Raw genomic sequence first — 27,735 nt, 5'->3', positions numbered from 1 at the left:
AACAATATATTGGAAAATATGAGCTATTGTTATTCGACAAATGAAGGCTGTGTATGATAAGGCATAGTGCTTCACCAAATCATCATGTTATAGTCACTCAAAGAGAAACAGGAAGCAGCGAGAGACAGTCGGTCAAATGGGGACCAGAATAACCTGAGGCTTTTTAGCGTTTGTTCCGCAGCAGTTTGCGGTGCTTTTGGAACGAGTTCATAGCTGCGGATGCTGTCACTGGACGTGAAGGAGGATCGGCGAGGAGCCGGTGAGGAGGTTGGTGACCTGAAAGAAAAGGCTTAACTTTTAAAGACTTCAAAATATCGCCGACAATAGAATGGAAACATCCTCTGACCCGTGCAGCTTGTCACGAGCGTCAGGCGCAATAAAACAGTACTCATTGTACATGTACGGTGGGAGACGTCTGTGCCAAACGTTTATTTTGCATTCACATTTTACACGCCCTAAGAGTTCATTCATCTTACAGCAGGATCAACGGTTTTCTTTTGACATAAAGCATAACATTTACAGTTGGAGACATGATCCAGGGTCAGTTGCTTTGCACACTTCATTTTCCATTTAATGTATTCCAAAGGTCAGACGTAAAAACCTCTTGGATCTTTTATAGCATTGTTTAATGTGTAAGATTGTTGTGTTTGTGTCATATCAGCAGATGTGACGCTATTACTGTGTCGTCATGGTTTGATGTGGAACGTGCCCTGTGTGTCCAGCATCATGCGAATGGACATTAAGTACATTATGATCGTAGCAATAGCAGCAGGCCAGCTGGTCCGCCTTCAGTAATGCTTCAGGGATGATTCAGTAATTCATGTATGCCTGGATTTCTTTGATTAGTTATTATTCACTTGCAATGATAATAAAGATTAAAATTTTTTAATGAAACTTCAACATTAAAATAAGGATAAAAACATACGTATATAAGCATGCTGTATTTCCTATGCACATAGGATGATATCAACATGTTATCCACGCAGCCCATTCATGGTGGCCTCGTTACAAGTCCTTTTCTCTGCCTTTGTGTGTGCATGTTCCATCCTGCTCTGCACACGTGAGTCTAATTTTCCAAGGAAGGACCAAAGCAGGAAAAAGGGAAAATGTGATTTAAAATGATTTGCTTCTCAATGTGGTGACTCAATTGTATTAAGCAGCACGGCATGAAAGGAAAGAGAACAGCAAAGATGGGAATGTTGGATAATGTGTCTGTGTGTTATCACATCATGTGGATGTGCAATTGCATGATGAGTGACATCGTGTTTGATGTTTTTCCCCCACATAGCATGAATCAGTTTAATAATTGAATTGTTTTACTTACATATGAATTCCTAAAACATTTTCACACAAACTGTGAAATTGACAAGCTGATAATCTGCTGGCAACAATATGTTGTTCCAAAGACTGATAGTAATCCAATAACACAGTGTACTAAATTGTTGAAGATAATGGGTTATGATTCAGTTAAAGTATCTGATGTGACCAAATCAAATTCAACTCTGTTTCTTATTCTCATGGTGGTAATAATTACAGAGGGACTGTTTCTTGGAAAAATGGGACATATTGTTTAGAAGTTGTTGTTGATGAGAAGAGCGCCGGTTGTAACGAGTTGGAAAACAAGCACTCATGTGACTTTATTTAGCTGATCGGTGCAGGGTTATTTTCTCGCGCTGATGTTTTCTTCTGCTCCTCTGGCTCACTGTACTCTCCGCTCTTCTTGGTCTCCGTCTGTCGTTGTGATCCAGCAGGTCTGAGTTGTTCCGCTGGTCCAACTGGGTCCTGGACTGGTGTCAGTGATGGCCGACCGGTCGCCTCCCGTTCTCCTGGAAGCATGTGTGGTCCTTGGAGCATCTAGCGACAAACTCCGTGAAGTCTACCAGGTATTCGCCTCCAAATGCAATCATACTGAGTGCTGTTGTATTCATTGGGTGAATCATTTTATTATTTATTAAGTTTTGCTGGTGTTCCATGATTGTTTAGTATGGCGAGTACTGGTAGAACCCATGTTGAATTACTTTTATTTCATTAACCAGAAGTCAATTAAACGGTCCCAGTGGTCTATGAAAACTGCTGTCTGGATTCAAACCTCTCTCTTTCAGGCTTCCTCCCCGTATGTAATAATAAAAAAAATATGCCTCCTAAAAAACGTTTGAAAGTAAAAGCAAAATTCTCTCCAGATTTTAATTGACCAAGTATGTTATTTTAGACTCAAAGAAAACCCAAAGAAGACCATCTTTGGCGTCGAGTAATTATGCAATGAGCAAGGGAGAGAACACACATATTGACAATGGAATAAGCCACATTGTTGTGTTGTAGATTAAAAGCTAATTATGATAAGAACATTGCCGTCTCTCTCTCTTAGGCCATTGACATAAATGGATCTCCAGAGCACCTCCTGCTGGAGCCGGAGGTGCTGCATGTCCTGGCGCCTCCCTTCGTTAGCAGATCACCAGCTGAGAGTGAAGCCGTGAGGTCACATGGGAGGAGGCGGCGCTCTCTTCTCCGGAGGAAAAAGGAACAACCTCCATCAGCTGTAGCAACTTCCATCCAAGGTGTGATGTCTGTTTGTTCTGGACTTTCTATTCACGCATTTATAAGCAATCGGCCTCCAAACTTCTGTTGCGCCTCAAACATGTTCCTCCCCATGGAGGTGTGTGATTTGACCTCGGCCTAATTTCACCCATATTATCATTAGGATTAGATATTTGCGTAACTTAGTTTTGTATTATTTCAGCAGGAAATGAATACCTGAGTGTTCCTAAAGACATTGACCTCATGGCTCTACCTCATCTCTGCTTCCCGGGTATTTCCTCCACACACATTTGGATTAACAATTGAGATATATATATATTTTTAAACTTGGCAACGTTGTTCAGCAGATGTAATATTATATGTGTAACTGTACTATATCATGTCTTATGTTTGTGTGTTTTATTGGTTTCTAGGTGGGCTTCAAGTAACCAACGAACAGAAAGATGAACAATTCCACTTCCTGGTTTTCACCGATGTCTTTGGCAACAAGACCCATGGAGTAGTTATGCAATGTTACCGACCAATACTGGTACTCAGTACTACATGTTATCCTTCACAGCACTATGTGTTACTGCTAAAATCAATCTCTGACATAATGCAAATACAAAGGTATTTAAGACCCGGAAAGATTGGCGTTTTGCTGGTTTCAACAATTCCCACATCCAAACAAATCAATTCACTGTCTTTCCTGTGTTTATACAGGAAGGGACGTCTGTCTTGAAGTACAGAGCTGGGTCTTTAAAGTTTCCTAGACTTTTCTCTGCCTACAGTTTCTGTGTCATATCCAGATATCCTTACTTCACTGCACTCAAAGACTGTCTGTCATGGTGAGAAACGGTGTAAAAAAACACCACGGTTCAGCTTCACTGGATGAAACAAATCAGGATCTTCCTCTCTGTGTCTGTTTGTCCTTTGTCAGTCTGTCAATCCAGCTACGAACCTGCCTTTTATCTGACATGGAGGAGAGAGTGAAGGAGTTTGCAACCAAACTGGCGCTGGTGCCTATCCCCCCACCTGGACAGCTACATTTGGTGTGTGTGTGTGTGTGTGTGTGTGTGTATGTTAATGTTCATCATATCATGGGCCAGGAGTAATCAGGTTCATATTGGTGGTGAGTGTGTACATACACTGTGGACCAACCACAGATGAAAACTCACTGTAGCCCTGTGTTGTTGTTTTTTTGCAGATGTTTACCTTGTGTCCTTTGACCATTGTGTTACCATCCAGAGAAGACAAGGACCATCCTACTATAGATTTAGACCTGCATCTGCCTTTCTTCTGTTTCAGTCCACTGCAGCTACTTCAGGTACTACAACCTCAACACGTGTTGAATTGATGCCAGTGAAACCGCGAGGAAGCTCCGATTAACTGTTTTTGTCTGTATTTCTCTTTAGGGGCTTTCTTGTCTCCTGCAGGAGGAGCGGGTGGTGTTGTTCTCTGCTGATTGGGCCAGACTCACCCTGGTGGCGGAGAGCCTCTTGCTTTTTCTGCAGGTCTGTTGAAAAAATTGGTGTCTGCATATCAGTGAAGGCCACATGGTGCTATGTACAGCATTCATAGCATTGACACAGCATCCAACAACTATTAGCTACGCAAAGACATTGAGAAGTAGAGTCTACCTTGCTCTCCCTAGATTTTCTATTGAATTCAATTATATTCCAAACTCATCTATGATTTCATAACTACTTCATCAAATAAAATTGAGTTTTGAAGAAGCACTTTGTGGCTCGTGGGTGAACAGTAGGGCTGTTGTTGGTAGCCATAATAGAACAAAGACCTCCTGCTGAGATTCAGGAATTTAAAAAACCCTTTTTGCATGAATGTATCCTTGGGTGCTGAAGCTAAATCCCAATTATGAAAAAGAATACTTTGAATATTTTTAATAGTGATTCTGATGTTTCAGCCTTTGTCGTGGCAGCAGCCATACGTTCCTGTCCTGGCCAGAAGCATGCTGGACTTTGTCATGGCCCCTACGGCCTTTCTCATGGGATGCCATCTCAGCCATTTCGAACAGGTTGCTACCGTGAGTACACAACTTTTAGCAACTTTTAGTCACGGTTTTAGGTTAAAACTTTGTATTCCATTTGAGTCTTTTTTTTCCCACAAAGTCAACTAAATTGTGAAGGAGATTTATTTTATTCTTGATCTTCCTCCTTCCAGGAAACAGATGATCTAGTCCTGATCAACATTGATAACGGAAGTGTCTCCACTTCTTGTTCTGAGACGCTGGACCTACCACAGATCCCTGCGGCTGCTGCAGACTGCTTCACACAGAGGTGCTCACAGTAACGCCCAGAATGATGCAACTCAAGCACTAAAACCATTACTCGTCAGACATGCAAACAAATAGGATTCAGACATGGACGACCGACGTGCAGCTATACTCATCCGTTTCTCAAACTTGTATATGAATATGTACATTTTTTAATGTATATATGTATTTTTTACTTTATGTACGGCATGATTGTGTTTTTGCAGGTGTCGGACACTGCAGATTCATTTTGACCTGTATCAATGCCCAAATGCGAGCTGCACTGACGTCAGTGAGCAGAGGGCAAAAAGGAGAGCGTGGCAACACAATCTCAACCTCGACATCCAGAGGATCACACTGGAACTGATGGTCAACATATTCAGGTTCAGCGTGTGTTCTTTCTGAGATCCACCCCCCCTCCCCCCTTTCCACTAAAAAATAAATTTGTCAATTTATTCACGTACATGTATACACCAGGGACGTTAGCAGTCACCTAAACTACGAACATCGAGTGTTTAACAGTGAAGAGTTCCTGAAAAGCAGAGAGCCATCCGAACAGCTGTTTTACAAACAGGTACACACCCACTATATGTATATTTAAATATATATATATATATATATATATATATATCTTCCATAATAATGTACATGTAACTTGAATGGTGAGGTGCTCATCTTTGAATGGACATGGCTGTGTTGCAGGTGTTGGAAACACATATCTTCCATTTCTTCCTCAAGGATCGTCTCAACAAGAAAATTGACGATTTTGCTCGACTGGAACAAAGCACTCGCTCTGAGATGCAGCGGTAAGTCATTAAACACAAGTCAATATACTGAAAATACATGACAATCCAGTTGTTGAGGCCAGATTCAATCCAGTAGTCAGGCAAACGTTCAGTGTGAACACAAGCATACCTCATGGCACTGAACTGAGTTCCCTGGGCCAGTCAAACGGGGTTGCGTTGTGTTTACCATGTGTTGTTTAGGATGAAAGCTACGGCTGAGGTCCCACGCAGACCGACCATGCAGGAGATCCTAGCACGGAGAAAGAGCTCCACCACGGTGAGCAAGGTGAGCGCGAGACAGGGGATGAGCCTCCCGAACCTCGGAGACGATCACACTATCGGCTTCAAGAGAAATCCAACGCCGACGAGGACCATTGCGTCTGACCACGGTGGGACATGGACACAAACATTCACGATATAGATATAGAATGTCTGGACAAGATCACAACGTTTCTCTGCTCTTCTCCTTACATGTTCTCTCCTAGCGCCAAGAAATCCTCCTAAAGCGGCAACAGTGTTCAAGCTCCCCGATTTCCCAGCCTCCCTGTCCTTCCACTCTGTCCAAAGTTGGTACAGTGAGCTGCTCCGGCTGCTCGGCAAAGCCATCCTCTCTGTCCAAAACGAGAACCTCGCGCTGCTCGCCAGGTATTGTGCTTTTGTTGTTTCTGAGGCGCGTGTTGTTATCTTTTCTCTTTCAATTTTTTTCTCCTTCCTTTTTTTATTTGCATTGTTTTCTCTGCAGATTCTACTACCTGCGTGGATTCATTAGCACATTGTGTTGGCGGCGGCTGGACGCTCTGGGCGATTTCCAGAACCTTTACAGGACCGACATCGCCATCTTCCCCACGCAGCTGGTCACATGGCTCGTGGACTCTCTGCACCGGGAGGAGAGGCAGCAGGCCGACAGGCAACCGGAACTCAAGAGATTTATACTCAAAGTCAGTATTGACAACCCATCTTGTGGTGGACGGATGCAAACTCAACAAAATGATCTGCTGATCTGGCAATGATGTAGTGACGATGCATGTGATTTTTTTTTCTTTTTATCCTCACCTGTTAGGTGAGGACAGAGAATGAGAAGGTGTCTGTGCAGCCTGATGACCATGTCAAGAAATTTAAGCTTCCCCAAAAGCATCTGGATCAGGAAGAGTTTGTGCGTTGCGTTCAGGAGTGCGGCATTGTTAAGGACGTAGCAACCATACATCGTTTATTTGATGCTCTAAGAGATGGTAAGTGAGGCAGGCAGGACGGTATGTGTGTGTGTGTGTGTGTGTCGTTTAGGTAACGCTTTTGGTATCGGATATCTTTGTGTTTCATAGCTCAAAGGTAAAAATGCTGTATTTTGTAACCAGCAGTTAAGTCAAAGCACTAAAAAGTCAATCCCATCACTGGTGCTGATTCAAGATCCAAATCCATAGTGAATGATTGGATACATCTTGAAGGTATTGTGTTGTTTTGACAATCCTTGATGGTGGACTTTAAAGTGACGCTCACAGTAATTCTTTATTTCAAGCGGAACATGAAATCCTTTTGAATCGATTACATCACTTGTTGCCGACATGGTGTCGTCAGGCAGCTGTTGATCTGTTGGCCTCATTTAATTCTCTGTAGGCTTGATGTACGTCTGTACAGCACGCTCTCTAGGGCTCACACACACACACACACACACACACAAAATCTTTTCACAATTAAATGCAAAAATATGTCCAACTGAAGTCAACAGATGCACTATATTCCTACATGTGTTGTACTTGAACTTATTTATCACAGAAGTTATTTTTTAGAACAGTTTTCAGATTGTATGGACTGGTTATGGAATAGATTACATAAAACTCCATTAAAGCAGCAATATTGAATACTTTTATATTAATATTGTAATTGACATGTAGGATTCTGTGTTGAATCCAGATGGCCATTTAGTAACACATGAAGAACAATAAAATGCTCTATTCTGACAGATCTGAGGTAAAATGTGTAACTGACTTAATCAGTTTGAGTGGTTTAATGCGTGTGTTTGCAGATGTTGCTTTCCCCATCAATGCCTCTTTGTTTTAAAATTGTTTGAACGTGTGCTTGCATCTGGTTAGATACCTCCATCTCCGTCCCAGCACAGCCAAAGCAGGTCGTCTCCGATCTGTTTCGAGTCTTCTACACCTTGTGGAAAGAGACGGAGGCCGCGGCGCAGGACCTCAACTTGCCCTCTGAGGTCATGGACCGTCTTGACAATAGCGAGTGTGTGTACAAGGTGTCGTCGTGTGTCAAGACCTCCCTTGGCGTTGGCAAAATTGCCATGACTCAGAAACGTCTCATCTTACTTACTGTTGGACCACAGGGCTTCCTGGAAATCACAAAGTTCAGAGACATACAGGTCAACTTCCTCTAAAATCATGACTAATTCATAACCCTGCTCCCCTATTTCAATAAACAACTTCTCGATATTTGTGCAGGAGGTGAAGATTGCCTCAGCTTCCTTACTACTTCTTCGTATTCCTTCACTTCACATCAAGACCTCTGGTAGGGTTGAGGTGTTTGAGGCCAATCTGAAGACAGAGACTGAACTCTGGAACCTCGTCGTGAGAGAGATGTGGGCTGGACGCAAGATGGCCGACCAGCACAAGGTACCTCTGGAATAATAAACTCCCTATTTTTAAACACTACGCCGGGATCCATGAAGACACCGTTGAATCATTTACTGTTGCCTACTAATATATGTGATGACAATTATTGTTAGGACACAGTTATTTTTTGACAAAGTAGGTTAGAATTGTGTTTAATATTTTTTATGTACATTACTTGTGTTGATGATAGTGTACTCTACTAACGTTTCGTCATAATTAACCGCCTCTTCAGGACCCTCAGTACATGACTGAGGCTCTAACCAACGTCCTGTTAATGGATGCTGTCACAGGTTGCCTACAGACACAGAGGTCCATCGCTGCCGCCTCAAAGTTGGCCTACTTTGATCAAATCAAACATGAAGGTCTGAGCTCATTCTTGTCTTGCTTTCAATAGCATTGCTTTGCTCAGATATATTCTGATTCAAATCTTGATTGCCATTATCCTACAGAGAATTGATTGGATTGATCATTTGGTCATTAAAATGGAAGACAATAGTGTATAGTTAAATAATACATTTTCTCTGTGACCAGTGCCCATGATGGTGCCTAAAACTACCTCAGAGACTCTAAAACACAAGATCAACCCATCACTGGACCTGGCTGAACCTCAGACTGTGCATGTGCTGCTATACACACCAGGTACTTATGAAGCCCGACTATCTGCACATATTTTCTGCTCCATACTTTCACACATTGTCTTGTTAGATAGTTTAGAGCGACAAATATGTTTTTTGTAATGAATGACTGAAGAAACAGAGATTCTTTGTAAATGTTTGTATGGCAGCAGATGCTCCAGTGAAACCTATCCACATAACCCCATTATTTTGGTTGTGCAGTGTATTAGCTCTCACCACTGTGAGAGAGAACGAAAGCCACTGGAGGCCACTGGCGTCCGTGGTTTGAAGAAATAACTCTGAACTGAACCATGCACTCATATAGTGAACAGAATTGGTATTTCTACCAAAGTCAATTACAACTCATTAGTATTCTATTATATGTAAATCTATTAACTGCCACTCAAGATGAAATATAAATACGGCGGTCCACTGTAAAATACTTTACCAATATTTTACCCTTTAATGGTAGTGGTGTGCATGCAGTCAGCTATCTCACCTTTGTCTCTTTCTGGCTCACTCCAGGTCAGCTGACTAGCAATGACTCAAAGAGCGAGATGAACCCAAAGCTGTGGGTGGCTCTCACTGGGGGCAAAGTGGTGGTGTTTGATGCAGCGAGCTGGTCCATGCAGCAGGACTGCATCCAGGTGGGAGCGTCAGAGCTGGTGAGAGCAGTAATGCTGTACTCACTGGTAGCAATATTCACTTCAAAAGGAACTCTGTCGACTTTACACATCCGAGTCTGTTTGAACTTGTCGGGGAATAAAACTGCAATGAAAAAGAAATCTGGATTCATGAGCAAGAGACTCAAAGTTTAAGAACACAATTAAATGTATACCGCATGCAACAGGACATACTTTGTGTGGACAGCTGCATAATGGTCTCAAAGTAAAAAACGATTTGAGCGCAGAAACCATGTCACATCTCCTCCCAGTAGAACTGCATGCTGGGATTGGTAAATGAGCAAGTGTGGATTGGCTCTCAGGACTCAGTAATCTACATCATTGACACTCAAAGCATGTCGTGCAACAAACAGCTGACTGAGCACAGACACGAAGTGACTGGACTCACATTGGACCCCAGAGATCAACACAACAAGTAGGGATGTGATGATCTCTCGTTAAGACATCAATTTAATTCAGTGAAATATTAATATAAAGCTTTTTTTAAATGGATTTGTTGTGTAAAAAACGAAAGTGAAAGACCCACCCAAACTCCTTCCCAGTCAGCGGGCATACTCCTGCAGCTGCGATGGGGCGATTCTGCAGTGGGACACGGCCAGTCTCAAAGTGAAGCGACAGCTCCACCTCAGCTGTGACCGTCTGTCCTCCGTTCAGATCTACGATGGGACCCTGTGGTGCCGTAAGTGAAGCCAGTTCTTTCATTTCCTGCATCGCTAACGTATTAACTAACAAATAACTTAAATAACAAACTCCTGGAGCATCTTTTATTCTCCACTGAAAGCCTCTTTGCTGCTCACAGGCTGAATGCACCCAATTCTCTCTGTCTGTCAGGGAGGCTTTTCATTTTCTTCTCAGCCAATGTAGTTACCCTCATTTCACAGTCTATAAGACCTACATCCCAATCCAAACATGCCTGCACTCGGCCGATAGCGTCTACACATCACTTCTCGAAATGCATCTTACCGGGCGGAAGAGCTTTCTGAAAGGTTTCTGTGTGTTTCTATGTGCAGGCTGTGGGGACTGCATTGTGGAACTGAAAAAGAGTGGGACTCCACAAAGAAGAATCTCACTTCCCAAGGACGTACAGAGTATGTCCAGCAGCTTCAGCAGCTTCATCATCATCCCAGAGGTGAATTTGCAACTCTCAGCAATTCTTACATTTCATTTGTTTGCATTGAAACACTTTTGGTTCTTTGCATCGTTCTGAGCAGCGAGGTCAATTGTGGACGGGCTGTGCAGACTCAGGGGAGTTGTGTCTGTGGCACACCGACAACCACAGACTCCCATCTGAGAGAATCCTCCTGCCTGGCAGTTCCGGAGTCACCTGTATGATTCGAGTCAAGGATCAGGTGAGATTCTGTAACATCCAAGTACTCACTTGTTTATATACGTAATGGGTGTTGAACACTTGCTACGGTAATAGTTGGTTTAGTTGTGATTAGGATTGCAAACATGCATCTTTCTAACACACAACTTTGGCTTTTACTCATCATTTTTTAAGTGGTTATGAATTTGTGTAACTCGAACACCATTTGTCTGTTTGTGCATATACTGTATATTCACCCACCTTTCTTTACCCTGCTGCTTTTCCATTATCACCTAAACCCTGCTACCATCCCTCGGTGCCCCTCTCCTACCCTCAGATCTGGATGGGCTGTCGGGGCCGAAGCGGTTCGGAAGGTCAGAGTGCCGGCCAGCTGAGAGGTCAGGTGCTGGTGATGGACGCAGAAAGCCACACTGTGGTCAAGGAGCTGCAGGCCCATTCAGACACCATCCAGACACTTTGCTCTGCTGAGGACCGATACGTCCTCAGTGGCTCTGCAAGCAGAGATGGCAAGATCGCCATCTGGAAAGTCGAGTAGAGGTGGAGGAAGCAATTGTGAAGAAAGGGAAGGAGTAGAAAAAAGGTAGTTGTGGGTTTCTATACAAGACATGTTGAATAATAGTGTTTTGAGTATTTGACTGTGACAACAAGATGATGCTGTGGGAGGTTCCGAAGAGACAGGAAAATGATTCTCTCTCACTTGGTGGATTATCATTTGTGGCCATATGATAACCGTTTGTCTACTGGTGGTTAAATACGCAGAATAGTAACCGGAACTCGTGGTATCGTGAGAACCCTTAAACCAAAACAATACAGTGCGGTATGTGTAAGAGATTTGGTTTAGTCCTCATTTAGGAAGGTCTTTTTATTTCTTCTTGAAAACAACACAAAAGGTCAAGTCCGTGCCTTAAGTATGTTGTTTAAAAAACTGGATTTTGTCAAGATGTCAACAGCAGTACAATATTTAAACTCTATACTAATTGTCATTCACGCTTTTTCATCAATCTTTGGTAATAAATTCCATTTTCAGGTCTCATCATATACTGGTGTTTTGTGAGTTGCTTACTTTTTGTCTCCCCCAAACAGAGGCAGCCTCCTCTTTAAAGTTGTATTTCAGAAAGAGATGAGCACAGCTATGGCTGAATGATTGTGACATGATTCAATTGATAGATTATGACTTTTCACAATAATCCAGCACTAACTTTGACTTGAGTGAACATGGACTAATGCATCATTAAAAAAACAAAGGCGCACCACTTTTGTTATCAATTTGAGATCAACACCAGTCTGAAAATGTTTTATTAAAACAAATACAGTGCAACCATAGTCAAAGAGCTGCAACATCCGTGTAAATTATCAACCACTTTCATTCATTATTATTCATATGTTACTTATTTAGGCAGACCCCTCAAATTTCAATGTAATGGTAATATTATAAGATAATTTAATCCATAAATAGATCAATGCCCTGTATGGTGAATAAGGGAAGGTCTTCTGGGTTTTCAGTATTCTGTTGAGAGACGCTTTCATGCAGATGGCTGGATGAAATCTCCATGGTCTCAGTAGTATAATTCCTGATCCCACCAACCTGAAAGAAGACAATCCATGAATTAATAGTAAATATATGTAGAGATATAAATGTGTGAATGGATGTTTTAAAATGTTAGGTAAATACAAAAATCTGTGCTTACTTCCTGGATATCTTCTGACTCCTAATTTCCTGATCTCATCATAAACAAAGATCAATATACCATATGGAACAGGAATAAACCACCACTGGACTCTGTGAAGAAACGACATATGGATCATTAGACCACATGCCACAGCTCTCGTTATGCTGAATGACCTTCCACCGGCTCCATGTTCATGGTTCCATTAAAGTTTGTACCCTCAGAATTCACAACATACAGATCACTTTTTCTTCTGATCCATTCTGAGCTTGGATTTCAGATGGTGCCCTCCGTGTGCCTTTACCTGATTGGCATGAAATTGAAGATATTGGGCATTCCAGGGCAGTAACAAAGCAGATTACCCAGAAGGATTTGGAAGACTATGGCAGAAACCAGGACACGGTTCCTGCACAGAAACAAAGTAATCCACACACTGAGTTAGGATCAATCAAGTGTTTTTTTGACATTTGTTACAAAGTTTCCCTCCACAGACTGCATGCGTTAAACTTGTGTTTGTGTTTTACAAACAGTTTAAGATGCTTAACACAAAAAAAAGTCAGTTCATTTAAATGATGTGACTGTGAGACAACGAGGGGTAACCATGTTGGAAAAATGGCGAGTTTTCCTGTTCTTCCCATTGTGTCAATAACTGAATGCAGAATAAGCCTTGTCCCCATCACACAGGCACATAATTAGCCATGTAAAAGGTTTATGCTTCAACTATTTGAATAAGTAGAACTGAGGTTAGGGATGGCTCTTCTTCACTGACCTGAAGAGGCCTTGCTGGAACACCGAGAGACGTCGAGTTTTCCTGATCAGCACGTCTGAGATCTGACAGATTTCTATGCTGACAAAAAACACAGTGTAGCACGTATACTCCTGGTACAACCTCTGACTGAAGGTCTGTAAGCAGGGGTCAGAAGGGAGGAGATATCACTGTTAAAAATTACAATATTCTCTTGAACTAACAAGTACTTCAGGATCAACACATGAGACAGAAAAAAAGGATCTGAAGGGTATACGAACCCATTCTTGTCCATAGCTGTCCTGTACGTCTTGAAGATGAACGTTCTCCCACTTTGAGCGCAGGCCGACACACAAGAGTGGAAACCAGCCCTCCTGGGCCATGGCTGCGAAGTAATCTGTAAAACCCGCAAAAGACTGGATGGCTCCTGAAAACAAGAAAGGAAAAAGGTGTCCATACGATCTCAACGGTGTTTAAGTCTAGCTCCTCCAGAGGGATTCACCAGCACAGACTCCCACGGTCTCACCTATCTGAAAGTAGGAGTACACAGCCAGGGCTTCATTCACCAGACGATGACAACGAGGGTTCCTGGGCTTCAGGTGCATGATGTCACTCTCTGCTTTCTCGTAAGCCAGAGAGACGGAGGGGAACTGTGAAGAAGATACAGGAGGGGCTTTATCAAATCAATTGTTATAAAAAGAATCGGTGAGTGGCGATCCAAAAATCCTCTATTAGACAATGCAATCAAATATTAGACGATGGTTATCTTTGGGAAAAAAAGTAGTGGCCCGAAGTAATTTACTTTCTCGCGAATCTTATCCCAATTACTCACAATGTCAGTTGCCAGTTCGATGAAGAGAATAGTGATGCAGCCCAGAGGAAGAGGCACACTGACGGTGATGTAGATCAGATATGGAGTCAGCTCAGGAATGTTCTTGGTTAGTGTGTAGGCAATAGACTTCTTCAAGTTGTCAAAGATGAGACGGCCTACACACACACACACACACACACATATATACAAACGTCAACTCAATCAACTCAACGTAAATAAACAACTCACTGTTGACTATATTTTTTACAACTTTTTATGTGTAGTTAAATTGCATATAGTAACCACCAGAATAATGTAAACCTTTCATAATACAAGTACTCTTTTGAGTTTTAGGGCCTTGTAGTAAATGGCACTCTATTCAGATTGAGATTTATTAATATCTAAAAATACCGAAACCTCTGTGAACAGACCGTGAACCTTGAGTTGAGATGGTTTTGTCAAAGCACACAGTCTCACCCTGCTCAACTCCAGTGACAATAGAAGCAAAGTTGTCGTCCAACAGGATCATGTCTGCAGCGTTCTTGGCAGCGTCAGATCCCGCGATCCCCATGGCGACACCAATATCAGCCTTCTTAAGAGCCGGGGAGTCGTTGACGCCATCACCTGTCACTGCAACAATAGAGCCCTGTTGGGGGGCGGATACACACTCTTCTGAGATGAATTTACATTCACATCATTCGATTAAGAGGATACAGGTAGTAAAATGAGTGTGTGTGTATGTGTGCGCATGTTTTTGTGTGTATTTACCAGACGTTGACAACTCTCCACAATAATCAGTTTCTGCTGAGGAGATGTTCTAGCAAATACCATCTCAGGATGGTTTCGCAATGCGTCATCCAGGTCCTCGCTGCTCATGTCTTTCAGCTGACCGCCACTGATCACGCAAGCTCGGGCGTCCCTGCAAAACAGCACAGCGACAGACACAGTCACACAAGACACAATACACAAAGGAACATGCACGCGCTCAGACACCGCAGTGCACGGAAATTATTGTGATGAGACAATGGAGGATTCTGTAGATTTGGTATGTAATCACATGGTAATGGTTATATATACGGTATGTGCAGCGGATACCTCTTGTTTACTTGTTCAACAGGAATACGCTTCCTCTCCGCAATGTCTTCCACAGTTTCACTGCCTTCTGAGATGATACCAACGTTAGCTGCTATTGCCCTTGCCGTAATCGGATGGTCCCCGGTTACCATGATGACCTGAAGAGAGATTGTACATGTATGTGCATACACGCAGCCACACACATGCGTTTACACACAGAGGGAAATACACATACAAGGACAGTGAAATAGCAGTCTCTCACTCATTCAGAAAAAAATAGAAAATAACCTAAAGTAGCCCAATTAAGTCATATGTAAAATCTATGTGTGGCAATGTGAACACACCCTGATGCCGGCAGTACGACATTTCATCACTGCATCTGGTACAGTGGCTCTTGGTGGGTCAATCATAGAGATGAGGCCAGCAAAACACAGTCCTGACGTGGGGAAATTCATCTCATCAGGGTCAAATTGAGAGCCACGTGGATACTCCTTCTCACTTAGATGGAGATGACAGAAACCTGGCAGGGGGAAAAGGAAAAAACACAGCTAATTATATTGCATTTCATATTGTATATTTTTTATAAATAAGTGACTTTTTTCAAGCAACACAAAATAATTTGCTTTACAAAAAAGGGAGAGTTTTGACACAGCAAGTCACATATCTAAGTCCATTATGGGTCATCAGAAGCACTCCCTCACCCAGCACTCTCTCTCCCAGTCCTCCCAGGTCCATATAAGCCGTCTGAAAGGCTTCACTCCACTGTTCATCAAGAGGAAGCTCCTGGCCTTTTATCAAGATGGTGGAGCAGCGCTCCAAGATACGTTCTGGTGCCCCCTTCATCACCAACAGGTAGCGCAGGTCCAGAGGATCCTCCAGTTCATGAATAGATAGCTGGAGAGAGAGAAATGGTTGAAAAGAGCAACATTTAAATTGATCAGAGCACCTAGATACACCATGAATCAAAGGATTATAGAACACCAGTATCGCATTGTCAAAGGCGGAAATTACAATGATAGCATATATGAAAAGCTTTAGCCCACTAATCATCTGGTTTATTATTATTTAAGTATGACAAGGAGTCCCGCACTCACCTGGAACTTGTTGGTGGAGTTGAAGGGCAGCTCCACCGCTTTCTTGAAGCGATCGCGGTAGTCCATGACGTTCCCCACGGTGAGCTCGGTGAACTTCAGCAGAGCCGTCTCTGACGCATCTCCCACCACGAGCCTCTGTGTGAAATCAAACACACGTTTTCTTGGAATGAATCGGAGGGAGGAAGAGGTATATTGTCAGCTCACGTGGATGTTGACAACAAAAGAAAACTATGCTGGTACCTTAGGAATAGGTACATCTTCCTGGTCAGGTCTGAACGTAGCTCTGTTGCACAGCGTAGCCACCCTCGCCAGTGAACGCCAGGTTTCTGATGACTGGTCAAAACTCTGACCTGGAAAACACACCATCAACCCAAAACATTACTCCGAAGAAAAATACCATTCATCCCCCATATTATATTGACATTATACCCTTGTTTACCTGATTGATCTTCAGTGGTGTCAGCAGCGTGGATGTGGTTGTCGAACCAAAGGTGAGCTACAGTCATCCTGTTCTGGGTCAGCGTGCCCGTCTTATCAGAACAGATCACCGAAGTTGAGCCTAAAGACACAATTTTAAGGGTCACACGTGTGCACTGTACATACAGTACAAGTCCAAAGTTTGGACACACCTTCTCATTGAATTGAATGAGACTAAATACTGTACATGCATGTTGTAAATCGGTACACCACATTGTCCTTGAACTCATCAAAAACTGTTAGAAACACAACAGACCCAATGTCTCCACAGCCTCCAGGTTCTTCACTACGCAGTTCTTCCTGGCAAGCCGTTTAGCAGTCAGAGACAGACAAACCTGTTAACAAGGCGTCAGGTGAGTACAGAACATGCAGCATATGTGATTCACTACATAAACAACATCCCATCCTGGCACGTATTCACTAATACGGGCCATCACTCAGAAATGAGCCTTCATAGATTAAGGATGATGGAAATAATGGAATCAAGACAACATTTGTTGAGGTGACTCACAGTAACTGTAGCAAGCAGCCCCTCCGGCACATAAGCCACCACGATAGCCATGAAGAAGATCATGGCTTCTAGGAACTGATATCCGATGAACATGGCAACCACAAAGAAGGTGAACCCGAAAAAGATCGCAAGACCGGCGATGATGTCGACAAAATGTTCGATCTCTATGGCGATGGGGGTCTTTTCGTTGCCGACGCCACTCGCCAAGCTGGCAATTCGGCCAATGATTGTACGATCACCAGTGCTGATGATCATGCCAGTAGCTATACCTGCAAAGGAGAAGGTATTCTTGAGTTATAAAAGTGGGCTTATTAGATCATATGTAGTCCAAGGTTTGTAAATTCAAATAGAGTATGCACTGCGTTCTGTACCTTCCAGACAAGTTGTAGAAAAGAAAGCAACGTTTCTAGTCTCCAGTGGATTCTCGTGTGTACATTCTGGACTTCTGGTTTGTGGCTCGGACTCGCCTGTCAAAGACGAGTTGTCCACCTGGAACACAACGTGTATATTCACAAATAGATAATTACATGTCTACATGGTTAAATGGGGTAAGAAAGGCATGATTTACAAGAGTGATTTGATCTCCATCTGCGTTGTGCTCATACACAACAATACCATAATTGGCCTTGTATCAGTAAATTATCTTTATAAAAGGTTACTTGATTACACTGGCCAGCTTACTCAGATGCTGTCATTAAAGGGTGGACATTAGTATTTGAAATATTAGCAAACAAACTTTGGCCAAGTATAGTCCAAAGTATAGTATATATAGTATAGTCATTCATGTGAACTAAAGTCATAGATAGCTTAAATACACGTATCATTAATGCTTGAATGTTATGAATGTTATGAAATGCATGTAATCTACCTTGCAGGCCTGACTAGTGATGATGCGAATGTCAGCAGGGACTCTGTCTCCTCCTTTGATCTCCACCACGTCCCCCACCACCAACTGCCGGGCGTTGATCTGGTTTTTCTGGCCATCACGGATGACAATGGCTTGCTATTTTGGGATATTGGGAGAGGAAAACAATAACAAAAAAACAAAAAAAGTGATATGACAAACAAGCCATTGATTTATTGATATTTAAATAAAATAATGTGCAGACATGCTGCTGCATTTTTTTTTATTGGTTGTATGCAACTCACCTGAGGCACCAGATTCTTGAAGCTGGCAATGATGTTGGTACTCTTGAATTCTTGGTAGTAACCAAAGCAACCAGTTACCACAACGACGGCAATGAGAGTGATAGCCAAGTAAAGCTGAAGTGGGAAAGAAGCTATTACCATATTACCACAGAAACAGGTCGTTAGCAAAAGACTGTTAATGACCCCCATTCGTTTCTTTCCTTTCAGTTTCCATTCCTCCAGTTCAAGCCAAAAGGGCTTTTTTTTCCCCACCGAAGCATAAAAACGTCAAATAGATATACAACATACATTGTCAAAGGAGGTGACGTTCCCTCTCGCAAATTCAATTCCAAAGGCGATGAAGCAGATGACAGCTGCGACCCACATCAGACACTGCAGCCCTCCAGCCAGCTGCCTGGCGAACTTCACATACTCTGGCGTTCCTTTAGGAGGCTTCAGCTCATTCGGACCGTCTCTCTCTAACACTTGTGCGGCAAAGGTAGAGGTCAAACCCTGTAAATGGAAAACAGAAAACTGATTAAAAAATGATGCGCTAGATCGGTTAAAGAAAGTACAAAATCATTATCCTTATAACTTTTAACTGAGGCATCTTGAATAAGGGATTAAAGAAAAAAAAGACATGTCCATAAAAGGAAGGAGAATGAAGTGAAAAAATGACAAAACACAAAAGAAAGGCACCCATTAAAGAAAAATTGTCATGAAATGTCTTACCTTTGTAACATTTGTGTTGTACCTCGATTCTAGTTCTTCAATTGTTATCTCATGGTCGTCCTGCAAAATGAGACGGATTGAACAATCATTCAGAGAAGCCCAAATGTTTAGAGGGTAAATAAGAGTTAATCAAGGTCATTGCTTCAGCAGGTTGCTTGTAAATGAACAGCTGGTCAATACTAAATATCCCCACTGCTGTGTTTTTACTTACAATATCAATTTCTTTTTTCATTCCCTCCATTTTTTCCTTCTTTTTCATCTTTTTCTTCTTCTTGTCCGTATCTCCATTCATCTCAAACATGTCATACGTGTCCTGAAGGCAGATGGTGATCAGCAAAGTGTTTACATGCATACACATGTATGACTGGATTCATCGATTGATTCACCAACATTCACTGAATGACCGTTGTGATCGAAAGAACAACTTCAACAAAACTATACGTCTCAAGGAATCCCCTAACCAATAATTAGGCTTACCTTTTTAGTCATGGTTGCAGGTCTGTTAGGGGACTGCTCTCCTAAATCAATGGAGGTCCAGACCACTCGATCCTTCTTCTTGGCCCCCGGAATTTTGTCAGCTAGGGTCCAATCCCAAACACACACCCTGGTTCTCTCTCTCTGTCGCACACATACAACAACGATCAGAAACAGAACTGAATATCTGGGAAAACCTTTTATGCACAACAACTTCCCTTTTTTAGAGACATGCGCACAAATACCTTTGGACACATACACACACAGTGACGATTAAACACGCATTTCAAGACGTCTACATGCGTAATATGGTACTTCAGGTAGCAACAATGTCACCCCTAGGGAGGTCACACACACCACGCTCTACATGAATACACTCATATCAAGCAATGCTGGTATCTCTTATCTACTCTGCACGTTTCTTATTCTGATAAACTGATTGGTCTGAAGAGGAAAGGAACAGTGAAGGTTAACATGGAACAATGTCATTCCTTCCTGTGAAGCTAACATGAAACTGCATCAATCAACAATTAATGTTACACTAATCACCTCCCGTCTAGTATAGTCTAGTATATATATTGAGTCCTTCTGTAAGTTAAATGTGTCCTTATGTATTAAGCATTTAACTTACTGCGAGTCACTGGCATTACTGGAGGGAAAATAGGCTGTGTTTCAGGATGCCACATACGTGGCTATGCGCTAAGACAAGTGCTCGACACCTGGGCCACAACCACAACTGACAGTCAGTGGTGCCCTGGAACGCCACAAAACCAAATACCAAGGGAGAAGACATCCGGCAGGAAATAGCCAGTCGATTTCGTAAATCTGCAGTCACAAAGCCAATTCTAGCTCGTCAGCAGTGTTAAATAGGTAGCATCCACCACAGAGGCAAGTGAAAGGCAGGAGCATGTCAATGGTGTGAGCATGTGGCAAAGTGCTACAGTAACTGGCTATGTGTTTACTCTGATGATCACGTGCTACTTCTGTCCACTACATTTCATTATTAGACTACTCTCTACAGGTGTGTGCACGTCATTTATCATTTTCTCTACAGATTGGAATTTAGAGTGAAATATGGTTGGAAAAAAAATTTCTGAGTTGTTCTGTCATTGACATTTTAGTCAATTTAAGCACTAACCTGTGCCTGGCTGAGGGTCATGATATCACATATGCGTCAGCAGACCTCTTGCATCTTCTCTAAATATCAAGAACTTCTTCCAAAGTATCATTGTACACGTGAAGGTTAAAACAGGCTATTGTGGACAAATACAGATAGAGCAAGATGTTGCGTACAAACACACACAGCAAAGTTTAGAATACTAGATATTAAGGTGAATCATTCCATGAAACGGGAACACAACTCTTTTTAATAATCCATCACTTTGAATCCTGGTGCAATCCTGCAATGAAGAGAGGTGAGTAAAATGGAGGTGACCCTGTCCCTTAACTGTTCCTGCCTAGAACATACTTCATGCTGGGTAAATAAGAGCCAGGTTAGATAAGCTGTGTTTAAAAGAGTCAACATTGTTAGTACTGTAGAGTGACAGTGGATATCTAATCGAAGCAATGATATCTGTTTAATTAATCACTTCTAATTGAACATTATTGGGGCTAAAGGTGGTGAGAGAGAGAGATGCCTAAGAAGGGTTGAGGGGGGGTTCAAATTGGAAGACAGGTAAGGCACACATACACACGCCTTGCCCTGGAGATACGTCAAAGGGTCGGCTCACTAAGACTACATTGCTAAATGTGTTCTAGTTTAAAATGTGAGCTCTCATTTGGCAATGCATCACTGAAACCTCATGAAAGAAGTTCTTGAGTTGCAATAAAGGAAATGCAGGACGGCAGTATTTTTTGAGCTAGAACTGAATTCTAAAAGTAAACGGCTAAAATTGCTATCCAATAAAATATATATTTTCTAACACTTGCTGACGTTGCATCACCAAGGTACGATTTCGTTCGAGCGCGCAGTGCACTTCATTCTCAAGGAGTTGTAGTCTGAGGCGCGGAAGTGTTGACGTATTTGGTTTGTGGCCAATTACAGTTGTGTCACGTGATGCATCTCCGCGACGTCATCTCCGCGCGACATCATCTGACAGATAGCTCCATGTGAACAGCTTTCTGTAATCGTTAATTACAGGTAAGTAATTCTTCAACATGAAAACTGACGGCCTTACGAGGCTCTGTCTTATTTTCCTCTTGTCCTAATAATGCTCAGTTTCACAATGAGGCCGGAATGAAGCGCTGCCGACCAGCGTTGTCTCAGAGCGTCTCTTCGTTTTAGCGACAAGGTCAGGATTCAACGGTAATGTTACATGACAGACGAAACATTCACTCCTAGACTGCCACTTCCGCTAACACCACACCACCTTAACGTGGTGGATGTCCTAATCAAAGTCATTGAAACAGACATAACTAATCTCAACCTAGCTACATTAATGCCATTGTGAAACGTAACACTACCCAAGTGCTTAAGATCTGGCCAATTAACGATGCTTTGGTCAACATATAGGTCGGTATTTTACAGTATGTATTTGTGGCTTTATTAAATTTAAGAAATCAAAAATATGCTCATTCTTGAGATAACCCTTAAACCCGGTAGCTTGTCCCTATGACTACACTCGTTTCTTAATTTTCCTCTGCCCCGTAGGTTTGGCGATGGATGATGACGTCCGCCGCTGAATTGTAAGAATCCATCGCACTCCTTTCCTCCCGTGGCCACTCTCTTTTCTCTCAGACCCAATGGCCTGCCGCCTTTTGGGCAGATATGGCCGTCTGCTCTCCGGGGTCGCCTCGAAGACGTCTGCTGCTGCTGCTGCTGCCGCCCGCCTGCCTCCGCCTGTAGCTGGGTCTGCAGGCATGAGGAGGGCTCAGGGCTGGCCACGGTTCACAGAAAGGTTAATGTGCGAGGGAAGGACAATTAACAAAGAAGACCATTTTCCAACAATGCCTACACAGACCGAGCTGGACGACCTGTTGGACAAGGCAGTAGTGCCAGAGGACGTCCTGTTGGCCTGGGAAAAGCATGGAAAGAATGGAAATCAAGCTGCCAATGCCCTGATGAAGTGGACTGTGGTGGTGCTAAGGACAAAGGGCAAGTTTAAGGAACAAAAGGCAGAACTGATTAGCGATTCAAGGATATTGCATATGATGAATATGATATCTCGCCAGGTAAGGAAGTCACATGCAGAGCTGGACTGACGACTTATCCAAGCCCTTGTCTTTGCTTGTGAAAATTGCTTACTCATTTCTGTGTGTGGTTTTCTTCCAGGTGTCTGCGGTGTGGAATGGCAATCTAGTGGCCCTCTTGCGAGCTTTGTGGATTATGGGTTTGCCCCCCACTGATTCCGTACTCAATTCTGTCCAGACTGAGGTTCTGTGGCGAGTCCGCAGGCTAACCTACAAGCAGTTGGGGTATCTGGCAGATTGGGGAGCAAGCAGGAAAGCGCAGCAGGATGTGGCAATAGTGAATGCTGCATTAAAACAGCTGGAACTGCGTTGGACTGAAATTGCTGATGCTAAAACTGTCAGTGCATTGATTTCAAATGGACAGCGAATGTCACCAACCTTGATAGAGAAACTCGAAGACAAGGTATCAAAGTTAAAATGCATCCATTTGCATGTTAATTGTTCGGTTAAACAAGTGAACCATGCTTAACACAGTACCACACCAGTTTTTTACAAACCAGAAAATTGATTGCTGTCTCTAAAAGCTTGCAAGTTTTTTTCTTTAAGAAGGAACTGGAAAATATTGTTATACAGTTATGAAAACATGTATCACATGCGTTTTAGCAGTATAAGTATATATAGTATAAAGCGTAGGCATATTGATTAAAAAAAAACATTTACATGGTTACTGATGAGTATGCACCGGCTGTAAGTCTAGAGCGTCCAGTTTGTGAAAATAGTGATCACTTTCTTGGGCAATTAGCATATTTGTACACCTATGAACAACATGAGTCTGCTCCAAACCTATGGGGTCATGCAAATGAAGGTCACCAGCCCTAAATACTATCTGTCTCTATTACAGGCTTTGGAGCTTGCAGAGGGCTTTTCAGCAGAGGAGATCCGCAAAACCTGTGTATCTTTGGCAGCTCAGGGCCGCAGATCGGTCCCGCTGCTCAGAGCTTTGTCCTACCACCTTCTCCAAAAGTCATCGTCTGAGTTCACCACTCCTCTCATACTGGACATGGCTTTTGCTTACGGTAATAACGCTGATTGTTACATATTAATACAGAAGGAAGGCATCAACCCAAATGACTACAGTGTACATTTCTGCCTTTATTGCCCCATCAGTCATTTTTTTGGTTTGCTTTAGTCTTTATTTACCTGATTTAAAGATGTTTTATAGCAAAAGTCTGACTTCAGACCGCAGATAAGTGCAGTGCAGAGAAATGAAAGCTAGTTGAGAGATAGCTACAGCCTGGTAAGTTCATGGCTGAAAGCATTCAAGACCATTGAGTATGGAATCAGGAATCGTTTATTGCCATAATATGTCAGACGTACATGGAATTTGACTTGGCGGTTAAGGCATGAAAGCAGACAGTACGACAATGGACAACAGACAACGTAGTGCAGGAATAAGATAAAAATATAATATGGTGAAATATACGCTATGGGTTAGTTAAGTTAAGAAATAAAGATACAATTAAAAATAAAAATAAAGATAAAGTGCACCAGCCAACAGAAAGTTACAAGTGAAAGTGACAAAGTGTATGTACATGTAGAGAGTGAGAGTCAGTCAGGGGGGGACCGGGCTCTGTTGATGAGCCCGACTGCCGAAGGGAAGAAACTGTTAGTGTGGCGGGAGGTCTTAGTCCTGATGGACCTCAGCCTCCTGCCCGGATGGAAGGGGCACAAACAGTTCATATTAATATTAAATAAATATGAAAACAACTAGTCTATCAGTTATAAAGCCTTAATATTCCAATACGGATGCTGGAATACTGGGCCAATTAATTAATCAATCATTAATAAACCGCTTAATGTCAAGTGCAAATCAGAAGGGATTAAAGCGATGTCTACACAGTAACAAATTGTATAATTCTAACCGTACCAATTTTGTCATTGTGCTTTCCATAGGGAAGTTAAATTTTCACCATTCTCAGGTATTTCAGCGAATGGCCTCAGAGTTGTTACCCAGAGTCCCTGAGGTCAGCTCTGCCGATGTCACACGCTGTGCTAAATCACTCGGCTTCCTTAAATGGGTCCACGTCCCGCTCTTTGAGGCCTTTGCTGAGGTCAGTCATTATTTGTGTCATTGCTAACTCTAATTTAGCGCTCAATCCCTCAAAGTATTTGAATACAAATTGTGTCGCTCACTGTGTAATACTCTACGTACATTCTTTCACCAGCACTTCACTGTGAACTGTCAGAAGTACAGTACCCTTCAGCTTTGTAATCTGCTCATGACTTTTGCCAGACTGAACTTCCAGCCCAGCAAAGGAGAAGAGTTCTTCAGCATGGTAATAATGAATATCAGATAGGCTTTGTGTTGACTGCACATGGTGGCTTCTACTTCCCGCCTTTTTAATTGTTTTCTCAATATGTGCCATTTTGTGTGAAGGTTCACTCTGTGCTGGGGGGCTCTCTCTCGGGGCTGGAGCCCTTCTTACAGACGGATGTGGTTTGGGCTTTGTGTGTGCTGCAGCAGGCCAAGCCCCATTACCTCAGCCCCCTCCTACAACAGAGTCACGTTACCAAACTGTCCGGTAAGACACACAACTGTGGACGTTAATTTGTCTTAATTTGTAGCATAAATTGGGTCAGCAGTTTAAAATGACCCGCTTTTCTACTCTGGTGGAGGCTGGTCAAAGTGTTTCAGGCAGAGATTGCCCTCTCAGTGCTTCTCTCACCAAGCCATAAGGCCCACGAGGATTACATTATTTTCTTTTTTACATCCTGGAATTTCTGGTTATTTGTGATTAGACAGGGACATTGTTCCCAAGGTCTCACAGATCCAAAGCATTGCATTGATTACTAAAACAGTAAAAACATACATACTTTACGTTCTGGCAGCACTGGTTCTATTTCTGTTGTCTTTTCTGTCCATTAGTGGCCAGTCCAGGTCGGGTGGAGAATTATCAGCTGAAGCTCCTCCACGTTGCTGCTACACTCCACTTTGAGCACCAGTGTTCCTTAGAGACTCCATCCTCCCTGGAGGCCCTGTCTGATCCAGTCAAAAGCTCCCACCTCTCTCCCCTGCAGAGCAGTCTCAGAGGGAGTTTGCATAGTTTGGTGGGGGGGAGGACAGAGGCCCTTCGCACTGGCGTTGGCACTGTTTACGGGTGGACTATCGGTGAGTGGCCCACATAGGAAACCCGTTGAGATCACAAACACGTTTAGATTAAAGTTCTCTGTAAAAATGAAGGATGAACATTCAGAGATATTAAACAACTGACATGGCTTTCTCCAATCAGACGGTGAGATGGTGGTGGATTGTGACAACAAACCAATTGACATGTTGATGCTGAGAGCCCCTCACCTTCCCAGTGGAGGAGGAGACCAGGCTTTACCCGCAGGGGCACATCGGTGAGTCAAAGACGAAAATCCTGAGGGCCTTGGTAGTTGTAAAAGATTTATTTATGCTTTTCTGAAGTTACATCTTTTGCTCTAGCTGTCTGAAGTTATTTTCTTTCGCCCTTGCCTTTATTGTTCTCCATCTGTTTTTAGGCTTGCTTTCTTAGCTTGGGATTTTCCAAACTTTGGCTCAAGGAGTAAAGACCTTCTGGGACGGTTTGCCATGATGAAACGACATCTCCAGTTGGCTGGTTTCATCACAGTGGAGGTGGGGAGAGGCAGGAGATTGGGACATCTCATCTCTGTGGAAGTGTTTTGTGGCCTTGCTTTAGTTTCTTCAAAGTAGGTTTTATTTAACGGTGGACATGTTATTTAGTGTATTTCCTTGGATAGGGTGTGCTGAGCTACAATTTGTAGTGTGAAACTATAAATACGCTTTGCAATAACAGCTATACAGTCACTGACAATATATAAAATACTTTATTTCAGTACTCGAGGATTCTTGTTTTAGCCCCCGCTGAAAGACTAATAAGGGATTATTTGATCTTATCTTTGCTGTGGTACTAAGACATATTGCAAAAAGAATGGAGGCAAACAAGCACACTATCTGACAGTCTAATGCGATGCACAATGCCCCGGTACCTTGGTAGAACAAGTAGTAGAGTGGGCTGCGGTATAAATAGAGCTGCTGCTGCTGCACTGCTCTGTTTTATCAAGGCCAATGCAAACGCTCTCTCTCATCCAGGACAAACTCCTTCACCAATACACCAAGACAACCGCATGCTTCTCAGACTAAAAACCAAAATTGTCTCTTCAATGTTTCTGTTAAATGTGTTGGTGTGTTTTCTTAAGCACGTATTGATAATGAGAAGGTGCTTCTCTCTGAAAAGGAATGTTTTCAAATCTTTCCGTTTGTTCCTCTTTCAGGTGCCTTATCATGAGTGGCTTGAGCTGAAGACAGAATGGCACAAGTTGGCGTACCTGAAGGACAAAATGGGGAAGGCCGTGGCCGAGGATATGGCCAAGTGATCCAATCGGTGTTGCAGACACAGCTAAATCAGAGCTTTCCCCATCAAATGGGACCACGGGGGAATACACTCGCACGCACCCACATTCACACTCAGAGAGAAGCAGCATTGCAGAAAAAGCTCTCTCATACTTGTCTGGAAAAAAATATTTACACTCTGGTTTCCTTGGCAACGTGTGGGGCTTTCCTTGTTTCCATGGTTATGGCGAGCAAGGCTTTAGGAGCCAGAGAGAGACAGAAATGAACGCAAAAGCGCGTCCTTCTGTAGAAAGGATATGAGTCTTTGCTTCTGCGTGTGACATGTGTAACGGATGCACCAAGGTCATTTGTATCATTTTGGCCAAAACATCAGGCTTGTTATCGACATGTGAATAGATTGGAATCATATAATAATCTGTGTGGGATCTTGTAATGGAATAAATTGTTTTATTGCCATTTTACTTATTTTGTCTGGTCGTTATTGTCAGTCGACTATTTGATATTCAGAAAGCCTAATCTCATATGTGACAGCTGATAGCACACATGTCTGGCCACTGGTGCTGTGATCAGTATTTTTAGCTAATGTTTATTAAATCATCAAAGAAAATGTTCACAGTTTGCTAGCACAATATAAATTAAGGTTACAGTAGATATATTTATACAAGGCTAATTTCTTTGATTGCT

The 27,735-nt window shown here is 42.7% G+C and overlaps 3 protein-coding genes across 10 annotated transcripts; 2 read left to right on the top strand and 1 right to left on the bottom strand.

Annotated features, from left to right (window-relative positions):
- The first annotated feature begins 154 nt into the window (after positions 1-154).
- On the top strand, positions 155-11,768 carry LOC119197523 (DENN domain-containing protein 3-like). 4 transcript variants are annotated; one of them, XM_037453898.2, is made up of 28 exons: positions 155-267; positions 1,749-1,883; positions 2,366-2,555; positions 2,738-2,806; positions 2,949-3,064; positions 3,238-3,362; positions 3,455-3,566; positions 3,722-3,841; positions 3,930-4,028; positions 4,439-4,558; positions 4,696-4,811; positions 5,014-5,169; positions 5,264-5,360; positions 5,489-5,592; positions 5,773-5,960; positions 6,057-6,216; positions 6,314-6,509; positions 6,632-6,800; positions 7,659-7,939; positions 8,019-8,189; positions 8,422-8,551; positions 8,721-8,828; positions 9,329-9,468; positions 9,741-9,901; positions 10,029-10,165; positions 10,497-10,615; positions 10,698-10,835; positions 11,130-11,768. In XM_037453898.2, the coding sequence occupies exons 2-28, from the start codon at positions 1,800-1,802 to the stop codon at positions 11,346-11,348; spliced, it is 3,825 nt and encodes a 1,274-aa protein (XP_037309795.2). In that variant the 5' UTR covers positions 155-267; positions 1,749-1,799; the 3' UTR covers positions 11,349-11,768. The 4 variants fall into 4 exon arrangements, 3 of the variants coding, with proteins under 3 accessions (XP_037309795.2, XP_062421257.1, XP_037309796.2); XR_009957041.1 differs by lacking the exon at positions 155-267 and having other exon boundaries at positions 1,710-1,883; positions 10,497-10,574; positions 11,130-11,255; XM_062565273.1 differs by lacking the exon at positions 155-267 and having other exon boundaries at positions 1,710-1,883; positions 2,741-2,806.
- Positions 11,769-12,089: 321 nt separating this feature from the next.
- On the bottom strand, positions 12,090-21,523 carry LOC119197524 (potassium-transporting ATPase alpha chain 1). Of its 2 annotated transcripts, none has more exons than XM_037453902.2 (25): positions 21,470-21,523; positions 19,530-19,670; positions 19,264-19,365; positions 19,053-19,112; positions 18,630-18,833; positions 18,342-18,455; positions 18,061-18,195; positions 17,564-17,681; positions 17,193-17,461; positions 16,938-17,016; positions 16,644-16,763; positions 16,445-16,554; positions 16,205-16,339; positions 15,812-16,004; positions 15,455-15,630; positions 15,132-15,268; positions 14,805-14,955; positions 14,514-14,682; positions 14,058-14,212; positions 13,752-13,875; positions 13,507-13,652; positions 13,250-13,383; positions 12,785-12,886; positions 12,502-12,593; positions 12,090-12,398 (listed from the first exon to the last, which is right to left on the bottom strand). In XM_037453902.2, the coding sequence occupies exons 2-25, from the start codon at positions 19,539-19,541 to the stop codon at positions 12,370-12,372; spliced, it is 3,066 nt and encodes a 1,021-aa protein (XP_037309799.1). In that variant the 5' UTR covers positions 19,542-19,670; positions 21,470-21,523; the 3' UTR covers positions 12,090-12,369. The 2 variants fall into 2 exon arrangements, with proteins under 2 accessions (XP_037309799.1, XP_037309798.1); XM_037453901.2 differs by lacking the exon at positions 21,470-21,523 and adding an exon at positions 20,158-20,442.
- Position 21,524: 1 nt separating this feature from the next.
- Positions 21,525-27,512, top strand: tbrg4 (transforming growth factor beta regulator 4). 4 transcript variants are annotated; one of them, XM_037453905.2, is made up of 12 exons: positions 21,594-21,666; positions 21,745-21,817; positions 22,177-22,697; positions 22,798-23,118; positions 23,557-23,731; positions 24,609-24,766; positions 24,881-24,991; positions 25,093-25,237; positions 25,582-25,824; positions 25,946-26,057; positions 26,199-26,313; positions 26,973-27,512. In XM_037453905.2, the coding sequence occupies exons 3-12, from the start codon at positions 22,269-22,271 to the stop codon at positions 27,072-27,074; spliced, it is 1,911 nt and encodes a 636-aa protein (XP_037309802.2). In that variant the 5' UTR covers positions 21,594-21,666; positions 21,745-21,817; positions 22,177-22,268; the 3' UTR covers positions 27,075-27,512. The 4 variants fall into 4 exon arrangements, with proteins under 4 accessions (XP_062421258.1, XP_037309800.2, XP_037309802.2 ...); XM_037453904.2 differs by having other exon boundaries at positions 21,745-21,831; XM_062565274.1 differs by lacking the exon at positions 21,745-21,817 and having other exon boundaries at positions 21,525-21,666; positions 26,199-26,387.
- The last annotated feature ends 223 nt before the right edge of the window (positions 27,513-27,735 follow it).

This window comes from Pungitius pungitius, chromosome 11 (assembly GCF_949316345.1).
Source record: "Pungitius pungitius chromosome 11, fPunPun2.1, whole genome shotgun sequence".
In the NCBI taxonomy this organism is placed as follows: Eukaryota; Metazoa; Chordata; class Actinopteri; order Perciformes; family Gasterosteidae; genus Pungitius; species Pungitius pungitius.
Note: the sequence above shows the minus strand (reverse complement) of the source record. Positions and strands in the feature narration are given on the sequence as shown.

What these genes read in the sequence shown, in the direction of transcription:
- tbrg4 (XM_062565274.1), top strand. Translation starts at nt 22,269, where the DNA reads ATGGCCTGCCGCCTTTTGGGCAGATATGGCCGTCTGCTCTCCGGGGTC. An exon ending in GAGAAGAGTTCTTCAGCATG is followed by an intron (nt 24,992 to 25,092) that starts GTAATAATGAAT and finishes TTTTGTGTGAAG; the next exon opens with GTTCACTCTGTGCTGGGGGG. An exon ending in CTTGCTTTAGTTTCTTCAAA is followed by an intron (nt 26,388 to 26,972) that starts GTAGGTTTTATT and finishes TTCCTCTTTCAG; the next exon opens with GTGCCTTATCATGAGTGGCT.
- LOC119197524 (XM_037453902.2), bottom strand. An exon ending in AAGATGTACCTATTCCTAAG is followed by an intron (nt 16,340 to 16,444) that starts GTACCAGCATAG and finishes GATTTCACACAG; the next exon opens with AGGCTCGTGGTGGGAGATGC. An exon ending in GTACTCCTACTTTCAGATAG is followed by an intron (nt 13,653 to 13,751) that starts GTGAGACCGTGG and finishes TCTTGTTTTCAG; the next exon opens with GAGCCATCCAGTCTTTTGCG.
- LOC119197523 (XM_037453898.2), top strand. Translation starts at nt 1,800, where the DNA reads ATGGCCGACCGGTCGCCTCCCGTTCTCCTGGAAGCATGTGTGGTCCTT. An exon ending in CTGATGGTCAACATATTCAG is followed by an intron (nt 5,170 to 5,263) that starts GTTCAGCGTGTG and finishes TGTATACACCAG; the next exon opens with GGACGTTAGCAGTCACCTAA. An exon ending in TGATCAAATCAAACATGAAG is followed by an intron (nt 8,552 to 8,720) that starts GTCTGAGCTCAT and finishes CTCTGTGACCAG; the next exon opens with TGCCCATGATGGTGCCTAAA.